Source organism: Perca flavescens, chromosome 19, assembly GCF_004354835.1.
Source record: "Perca flavescens isolate YP-PL-M2 chromosome 19, PFLA_1.0, whole genome shotgun sequence".
Lineage (NCBI taxonomy): Eukaryota > Metazoa > Chordata > Actinopteri > Perciformes > Percidae > Perca > Perca flavescens.
Genome location: NC_041349.1, coordinates 10,240,790 through 10,250,705, shown reverse-complemented (window position 1 = coordinate 10,250,705; position 9,916 = coordinate 10,240,790). Strand labels below are relative to the sequence as shown.

At 38.6% G+C, this 9,916-nt stretch overlaps 1 protein-coding gene across 2 annotated transcripts; it reads left to right on the top strand.

Annotated features, from left to right (window-relative positions):
- The first annotated feature begins 350 nt into the window (after positions 1-350).
- On the top strand, positions 351-6,449 carry LOC114545553 (uncharacterized). 2 transcript variants are annotated; one of them, XM_028563917.1, is made up of 4 exons: positions 351-543; positions 3,328-3,383; positions 3,521-3,880; positions 6,168-6,449. In XM_028563917.1, the coding sequence occupies exons 1-4, from the start codon at positions 482-484 to the stop codon at positions 6,326-6,328; spliced, it is 639 nt and encodes a 212-aa protein (XP_028419718.1). In that variant the 5' UTR covers positions 351-481; the 3' UTR covers positions 6,329-6,449. The 2 variants fall into 2 exon arrangements, with proteins under 2 accessions (XP_028419718.1, XP_028419719.1); XM_028563918.1 differs by lacking the exon at positions 351-543 and adding an exon at positions 861-912.
- Positions 6,450-9,916: the final 3,467 nt, after the last annotated feature.

Below are 9,916 nucleotides of genomic sequence, written 5' to 3'. Positions count from 1 at the left end.
ATGTGGTTGTAGTTATTAGCTGGCTAATGACAAGAAGCCCTGAGTATGGTTGTAGTTATTAGCCTAGCTGGCTATTTTGGCCAGCTAGGCCCTTGAATTTCGTTGCCAAGTCTGATTGGTTTAACTGAAAGCGTGCGTCACTTCTAAACAGCTATGATTTAAGAAGAAATAGTAGTGATTGGGTTAATGACGTCTTCCTGAAAGAATTTGCACTGAGCTTCATTACCCCAAACATATGATAATTTAGGTGTGTATTTTTGTCCGTACCGTTAATGATGAAAGAAGGAAAAAAAGGGTTGGAAATGTTGACAATAATTTATATATCTGGGTACATTTCTCACGTTCTTAAGGTTTCCCAAAACCGGAAAGATGAGGAGGCAGTGGGAACTTGCCCTAAGAAGGGACTGTTTTGTTGCCTCTGACAGGACACTGCTCTGCAGTGAGCACTTCAGGAGTCAGGAGTTTGACAGAACGGGGCATAATGTCCGGCTTAAAGATGGTGTTGTGCCAACCATTTTCAACTTTCCAGCTCATCTTTAATGGGTATGTGTATAATTGACCAACAATAAGTCAAGGTGCATAAGATTGATATATCAATATGTGATTAAATGTCACTTTAGTTTTTGTTACTGCAAGTTATATAATGTATTGTTTATTACAGCACATTTTATCTATGGTTAATACAGCCTGTATATATTACTGTTTTTTCCCTGGGAGGCGGAGTCTCAGTGGTATCATGAAGGAGCTAAGGTCATCTCTTAATATAAATACATGCTGCACAGTTGGGTGGTTTGTGATTTTGCTCATGACTTTATACTAGCTTTGTGTTAGAGAAAAGGGATCAGACTCACAAACAGGAACTCTGTCCTCTGGTCTCCTGGTTTGGATCTTAAATGACTGAAGACACACAAGGTAATGTGTGAATTTGTTGATGTTGGTGTTGTCATGATATGAATCCTGTTGTACAGATTTAGTGTGTAAGTTAACAGATAATAATGTGGTCGGTTCTCTCAGTAAAGAGACAATTCAACAACAACAGTTTAACACACATTTAATTCATTGAAGACAGATCATCCTGAAACCTGAGCAGGCCTGCCTTGTTGTATGATCCACATTCTCTCTCTCTCTCTCTCTCTCTCTCTCTCTCTCTCTCTCTCTCTCTCTCTCTCTCTCTCTCTCTCTCTCTCCTTTATTTTTTTTTTTTTTTACAAAAATAAGTAAAATAGAATAAAAAGCCCCAGTATGGCACGTGCAAATTATGAAGACATGTATTTTCCAAGTCACTCGCAGTTCTCAAATTTCTTTTTTTGAAGAACTCATGGTAGAATTGTAGGCTAACCAGTTCATTTTTATGAGGCAAATATAGTAGGCTAGCCTACGTGCGGGGTCTGACCATCATTAACCAATACTTATCTGTTGCTATTACCTAGCAACCGTCTCTAAGTAAGGAAAGCTGTGAAAGGTGTAATTTAGAATTTCGGAGGAATCATAGCCCAATCAGTCTAATACATTGATGCCATCAACAGAAAGTTTAGGGGCGCAATACTAATGATTTAGTTTGAAGTTCCTGTGACGTGAGATTTCCAGTCTATGGTTCAGATTCAAACACACGGAGCTCTGAAGCAGACCTGTGCGTGCGTTTTCAAACTGACCTTTGTCGATCTGAAATGAAGACAGATTCAGCAACTGCCGTCGTCAAAATCTGACAAAAATCTTTCAAACTGACCTTTGTCGATCTGAAATGAAGACAGATTCAGCAACTAAAATGTTTTCAGAAACATGTTTCAGTGAACTATTTTAGTACGATATGAGATCGTATTCTGAACAAGCCGCCATGACAGTCTGGCTTTGAATTTCCGGAGAAACCAGACCCACGTGATGCGTTCGTCCATTCAGCTGCCGTTTTTTTCATTTTTGGGCAACAATACAGATTAGTGCCGCCTGTCGTTATGGACACGTATTACGTCTTGTCTCTTCGGTGTGTTCTGAGGCACTTTTTTGACCAACTCGGGGAGACTGATCAGTCCAACTGGCTTTTCTGCCAACGGTCGGCCATCTGGTCAGTGTGTCTGCAGTTTAGTGTCCACTCTCTCTGTGGGCGTTCATGAGCAGTTGTAAAACATCATGAGCTGTAACAATTCCCACAGGGCTCTGTGTCTGCCCCGTCCTGATGCTTCCCCTTCGTTATCTCGTGTATTTAGTTCAGTGCTGTCGTCTTCCCTCCCTGTTCCTTCCCTGCGTCTCTCTTTCCTGCTGGTTTATTCCTTTCACGTCATCTGGTTTTCTAGTGGTTTGTGGTTTTTGTTTTTGGTTTGTCTTGGTTTTGAATGCCTCCCTGCCTACCTCAGGACACCTACATGTGTAAGTCTTTTATTAATACAATCCTTTACTCTGCATTTAGGAGGGAAGTCCTGCCTATACTACATGTGTACTGACTCAGATAGAATTAGAAAAGTTGATCTACAGGAGAAGAAATAGTTGAAAGCAATACAGAATGCCTGAGAGCCTTACTGCTCAATATCCCATTATGTTTTTATATTTGTAATGTAAACTGTTTCCTTTTACATAAAGAGATTTTCAGCACAAACTGCTTCAGAATAAGGTAGAATAGGGTCATAAACTTTTGGGGGGAGGCCTATATATTATATATTTAGACCTATAGGCTGCTATAGTCAGGCATGTGAACACATAGACATCAAAAGGGGCTTGAACACCTGCCCTTTTTCTTCCTCAATAGAAAGTGCCCTTTTTTGTGGATGCATTTTTTTTTTTTTTAAATAGGCTATCTATTTTGATGATCACAGGCTATATTCATATGAACGTTATGATGATCACAGATATATATATATATATATATATATATATATATATATATATATATATATATATATATATATATATATATATACGTTATGATGATCAGAGATATATAACCTATACATCATTTGGCTACACTGTTGCAGATTAACAAAGGCCTAATTAAAACGATAACATTATAGTTTGGAATGATAACAAGGATCTTTTTGAAGAAAGTTGGAAACGGTTAAACTGCAGTTTTTAGTCACCGCCCTCTGCTTTATCTCACAGTTCATCTCAGGTCATTTTAGACTCGCTCTTCCTCAGTTGAAAAACTTTATTAACTGACGCCATCTTGTGACAGAAATACATCACTGTAGCTGCTTATTGTCAGTCCTCTGATCAGTCAATTGTAATAAGTAACCCAGATGAAGAAGTATAACCAGTCTGTATATGTCCTCTCTCTGTCCTGTAATAAGTGAACTCTGAGCTCATGTGTTTGTGACTCTTCACCTCTGTCTCCTCTCACAGGGAGAAGATGATCTGCAGCATCCTGCTGCTCATCATCCTGACCTCCTGTGTCTCTGGTTAGTTTACAGCTTCACTTTATTCTCCACTAACACTAAACAAAGAATCACTAAAGTGTCCACAGAAACATGTGGAGATGGAGTTTAAAGTTGTCAGTGTGTCTGCTCCTCACTTTCCCTCTCTGTCTCCTCAACAGGAACATTAGTAGTGAATGTGACCCAGACCTCCTATCAGGCAGAGGAGAACCAGCACATCACACTGGAGTGGACCTTCACAACCAACCCTCACACTTCCTCCAACTCTCTTTCTATCTTCTGTGAACTGTTAACTGATCTCAGACCCTCAGTCCTGTTTCATCTCCATGAAGGAGTTGAGGTCCCAGAGTCTCAGGATGAACAGTTTGCAGGACGAGTCCAGTGGGACAAAGACGTCCTCAGAGAAGGACGACTCAGACTTCATGTGTCCAGACTCAGGACTAGTGATTCGGGACTGTACCTGTGTGATGTGCTCACAAGTTATGAGAGTAACTCTGGTAAATGTTGGCTCAATGTCACTGGTAAGTTGATTCAGGAGAACTGGAGTTTTTGTGTTTGTGCTTAAAAAATGAAAGATGCAGATTATATAGTCATTTTCACTAAAACAGGTTTCCTTCCTGTCAATCAGCCACATTATATTTTCTGTTCTTTACAACAGCTGCTGATGAGCCCAAACCTCAGAGACCAACAGTGAGATCAGAACCAGAGAGTCGGGGAAACATCTGGATCCTCTACGCTGGACTGGCAGCAGTGACAGCAGCAGCAGTTCTACTGATTCTCTACCTGAAATGCCTCTTTGTCTTCAATCTTTGTTTTAAATGTATTAATAAGAAAAGAAACATATATTCAGCCGTACAGATGTCGAGTTTATCAGAGAAAGGATCCATCAGGACCAACAGCACCCAGTCTGGAGGATCCTCTTTAAATGAATTTTCAGAGCATAAAGTCATAAAAACAAAATCAGACTCCTAGAGTCTCTCCTCCGTCTGTTCTTAGTGTCAAAAAACTATTTGTGATATAAAATGTATATTATTATGTTATAAATATTCATATATTCATGTAACTACATGTTTCAGTTTAAATTCAGTTATTAAAGCAGAAATTACTAATATCAGTGTAAATAATGCTTTCATTGAGTAAAGAGTTTTGCAGCTTTTAAATAATCAAAGAATAAAACATGGAGACCTTTTCTTAAATAAAAAATAAATAAAAATGACCACAGCTTGTGTTTTCTTCTTTTCTTTTAGGTAGTATTTCAGTTTTTGTTTGATCGTTACCTTCACTGTGAAATATTTGTAATCCAGAAGAGTCAGAAAAAAATAATGTTGCTGCTGAAATATCTGAGATATGATTTGGTGTTTTACTACAACAGAAAAAGGAAATGAAGTGAATCAAATTTGGTAAATTACAGTTAATAAAGAAATCACACAGAACAATATGGAGACATACAGTATTCCTGCTGCTACTTCTTCCTGCATTTCATTTTTGGATAATTTGGGCTGCTTTCTTTCTGAATTTTGGAAGTTCAACCTGAGCTCCACAAAAACAATTGGAGCATTTTCACAGACACAGTTCTAAACATATTTTGCGTTTACCTTCATATGCATCACACATCACGGTTTCCTGTGGTTGCCAAACCCCTTGTTTTCTTTTGGTTCCGCTTCATGCTCTCATCCAAGTTTCAGTAAACATGATAGGTCTGTCAATGTGATACCCCGACAGCTAATAAGAACTTATGGTCTCTGAAAAAGGAGTATAAAAAAAGATACATTCTGTCACATTAACTGCCAGTCCAGTGGGACAAAGACATCCTCAGAGAAGGACGACTCAGACTTCATGTGTCCAGACTCAGGACTGAAGACTCAGGACTGTACAGGTGTCATGAAGGAAACAGATGTGTTTCACAAAAAGTCCACCACAACCAGAGAGTCGGGGAATGGATGAATAGCTTACAGTGTAGGACTAGTTTCAGTGTTCTTTTTGATGATGTCATTTCTCCTGATGGCTCTCATGTTTTATTGTGTCTTGATATTCAAAGTAACAATAAAAAACATTTTCTTTAAACATTAGAAGGAGAAAACTGAGAGGTAAGCAGGTGCCTGAGTTACAACATGAAATAGACAAACTCTTAAAATTACTTCCTAAACCGGTATGATATACATGAAAAATTCTACTTTCTCATTGACTGGCAGACAATAAAAACATAGTTTGATTTCTGGAGAAAACAAAAGACTTTCACCCGGGAAATGCATGTTCGAGTGTTTTAATCCAAACCTAAATTTTGGAGTCTAAACTTAATTAAGTTTAGACTCCAAAGTTTAGGTTTGGGCAGAGGAGAACCACCACATCACACTGGAGTGGACCTTCACAACCAACCCTGACACTTCCTCCAACTCTCTTTATATCTACTGTGTACTGTTAAAAAATCTCAGGCCTTCAGTCCTGTTTTATCTCCATGAAGGAGTTGAGGCTCCAGAGTTTCAACATGAACAGTTTGCAGGACGAGTCCAGTGGGACAAAGACGTCCTCAGAGAAGGACGACTCAGACTTCATGTGTCCAGACTCAGGACTGAAGACTCGGGCCAGTATGAGTGTAAAGTGCACACAAGTAATGAGAGGAGCTCTGGTAGATGTTGGCTCCATGTTACTGGTAAGTTGATGCAGAACTTTCTTTCAGTTTCTATTCAGCAGCTTTTTAGATATATAACAGGAAAACTTTGAACTTCCACAATCCTTACACTTCTTTGTCTTTTAGTAAAATGTTTTTCTTTCACATGAATGAAACAGATGTGTTTGGTCTCTTTACAGCAGCGAGGGATCGGCCTGAACCTGAGACACCAAACACAACAAGTCCACCACAACCAGAGAGTCGGGATATGTTCCTATTCTGCTATTTAATAATCATACGTGTAATGTCTTTACTCTGTCTGTATCTCCCCTGGTGGATTTTGTTTCCAGCTGTTGCATAAGACAAAAGTTCAGCAGGTGAATCAGTGGATACAGTTAACATCTGTAATGAGACAAAACTGTTAGAGATCATGTTTATAGCAAAGAAACTCCCACACAAACTGTAATAGTTGATAAAAAACACATATTTCCTTTCTTTTGTTCATTATTTTGTCAAACTGTCACTATTAAATAGATCTGAAATGTGCACCTTTATATATATATATATATATATATATATATATATATATATATATATATATATATATATATATATATATACTGTATATATATATATAATCTAATTATATTTGATACATATACCTTTTGTTAAGCTCTGAGACCTTTCATATTATTTTAAATCCTGTCTATGATGAAGCCTTCACTTTAAAGTGCACTTTACAAACAGAAAAAGGTTAAAGCTCGATGTGTTAAAGTAAAAGCTGTATATACATTCTGAACAGAAGGTCAGAAAGATTTCATAAAACACTTCCTGTGTGTGACTAAAGTGTTAAAAGAAATGTACAGGTTCTGTTTTAGTATGGTCTGTTACTTTCTGTCTCTCTGTCATTGTAAAGCTGTGAGGAGTTAACTCTGGTGTTGATGAAGAAGAGGAGCAGCAGAGGGAGCTCTTCACTAAGAATAAATGCTCCGTGTCTGTCTGCATGTGATCATTGAGACGATCAGGATCTTTAAACAGAGAGATCTGATGTCATCTGACAGGTTTCAAATGTTTGCTTCATCTGACGTATAATATGATTCATTTTTCACACCAAAATGTTTCCTTTGTATTTCAATACCTCACTTTAAAAACTGTAGATGTTCAACTTGAGGAGTCCGCAATAACTGGAAGATTTGGACTAAATAAAGTTAGTTTAAATGTTCTTTTTTTGACTGTGATATCTGAAAAAAGCTCTAACTGATCGTGTTGAACGTCTGAATGATTTGTTGAATTGGAACCACGAATGGGACAAAGAAATCAGGTCAGTTTTTACATCTACTTTTTATTCTACTTCAAGACTCACATTCCCTTAGTGATGCAACTTATAATTTAACATTCAGAGATCATTAATATGAAAATAAAGCTGCACACAAACAGCTGAAGATGTCAGAAGGACAAAACATAGCAAGGTATATTTTCACATTATAGAAAACAATATCAATAATGAAGCTTTTAAAGTAATAGAGAGTATAGAGAGAGATGACTATTGTGATCAACTCACATAAAGTGATTCAAGCTGTTACAGTAATTGGGGGACAAACTATAAAGCATGTGGTTTGGACCATTGTGCTGCTGAGCATCTTAATATGCCAGCCCAAGGATTGCTCCTCTTCTTGCTATTTGTTTGACTGGATTTATGATTCATGGGCTACTACCAGACTCAGTGCTGTTAGTATTGTTGGTACCAGTTATTAAGGATAAGGTTAGATAATTACAGGCCCATAGTGATAGTCAGCATAATGTCTAAAGTCCTGGAAAGAATTCTGCTCGAGAAATGAACTGACATCATTAACTCCACTGACAACCAGTTTGGCTTTAAATCAAATCATGGCACAGACTTGTTTATAAATGCATTAAAGGAAATTGTGAACAGATATGAAGCACAAAATTCTTTTCTTTCTCGTTTTGTTGATGCCTCAAAATCCTTTAATAGAGGTAATCACAGAAAGCTGTTTGTTAAAACGACTGAAAGAGGGTGTGAGGATGTTGACTTACTGGTATGCACACCAGACGATGCAGCTAAAATAGGGCCAGAGTGTGTTAGCCCCGTCTGGGGTAAGCAATGGTGTCAGACAAGGTGGCATTTGGTCCCCTGTTCTTTTAAAGCTTTATATTGGTGAGTTGTCCAAACCGTTGATTGCCTATAACAGAAAGTGTGGACACAAATTATGGGAGTAACTCTCTGGTATATGATGGCTCACCAGTGACGGAATGGTATAAAAAAGGGCTTGGCATTTTCAAACCAAACCAGCCTCACCCAAACATTGAGATAAAAAGCCAAAATAAATCATACAGAGAATGCAAAAATGTAGAACATACACTGAAAGGACAGGCTTTACTATCGCTACAGTCGGTGACATATACCAATAACAATTTGTCGGCAGATCTACGACATGATATGCTCCACTAAAGGCACATTCTGCACTAATACAACGGCTCTACGTTTAAGAACAGCACATAATACAACAGCTCCACAAAAACATGGAAAGAGCCATGCTCAGCCTCTGGGTAGTACACTGAGTGTCAATAACTTAGCTTTGAAATTAGTAACTCTGCCCACCGAGAAAAACCCTCCCACGCAACTCGCTGCACTACAATCTTGAATATTTTTGGCTGCATGCATAATATAACATATTCAGTTCAATTCAATTCTATTCAATTTTGTTTATAGTATCAAATCATAACAAGAGTCATCTCGAGACACTTTACAGATAGAGTAGGTCTAGACCACACTCTATAATTTACAAGCCCCAACAATTCCAACAATTACAGTATTTCCCTCAAGAGCAAGCAGTGCGACAGTGGTGAGGAAAAACTCCCTCTTGGGAAGAAACCTCGGACACACCCAGGCTCTTGGTAGGCGGTGTCTGACGGGCCGGTTGGGGATATGATGAACAGTGGCGATAATAGTCAAATTAATAATGGAACAGTGACTTCTAATGGTAGTTGTAGTAGTTCATGTCATATCAGGGCGCTGCAGGGCGTTACAGGATGTAGCGTGGCACAGTAGAGCATGGATGGACGTAGCAGGAAGCAGCAGGGTTCAGCAGGAAGCAGCAGGGTTCAGCAGGAAGCAGCAGGGTTCAGCAGGAAGCAGCAGGGTTCAGCAGGAAGCAGCAGGGTTCAGCAGGAAGCAGCAGGGTTCAGCAGGAAGCAGCATGACATTGCAGGGCACCGCTGAGCTCAGCAGGGAGTGCAGCAGGACCACGGCGACAGCTGCAACCAGGATCTTGGTGCCAAGGTGCTTTATCAAATAGGAGAGTTTTAAGTTTAATTTTGGGTTCAGCTTATCAAAATAAACCAAAGACAGATTATTGTTATTATGAGTAGTGGCCCATAGAGGGCAGCCCTTCTGGCATTGGCCGAAATTCCAGATGGCCAGTCCGTCACTGTGGCTGTGTGTGGCTATGTCACTGGTAAATTAATTCAGGATAATTTTGAAAAATTAAAGATGCAAATTATTTAGTCATTCTTTTTCACTAAAAACTGGTTTCCTCCCTGTCAATCTGTTCGTAGGCGTAATTTACAGGGGGATGGGGGTTACAACCCCCCAATAATCAAAACTGGCCAGTGCAACCCCAAAAAAATAAATCTAGTTTAATTTCCTTTACATAAATAAAGACATTTGCACCATAACTGTACTAAAAAATAAAAATAAAAACTGAAATGCAGAAAATTAAGTGTTTTGTTTGACGCTCAAAATTAAAATTTTGCTCAAAAGTGGAGATCTCAAATGGTTTGTTTATATAGTAGCCATTAGCCGCTAGCTAACGAGTCACTCCAATGAATTTACCTGGATAAATGCACTTTACCCAGGCCTTTTTGAGAATATGCATACATTACTAAGATACATTCCAATGTGTTCCTTAGAGGACAGGAGCTTGATATT

Coding starts and splice junctions, on each gene's coding strand:
- LOC114545553 (XM_028563917.1), top strand. CDS start 482: ATGTCCGGCTTAAAGATGGTGTTGTGCCAACCATTTTCAACTTTCCAG. Junction 3,384..3,520: donor CCTGACCTCCTGTGTCTCTG/GTTAGTTTACAG, acceptor TCTCCTCAACAG/GAACATTAGTAGTGAATGTG. Junction 3,881..6,167: donor ATGTTGGCTCAATGTCACTG/GTAAGTTGATTC, acceptor GTCTCTTTACAG/CAGCGAGGGATCGGCCTGAA.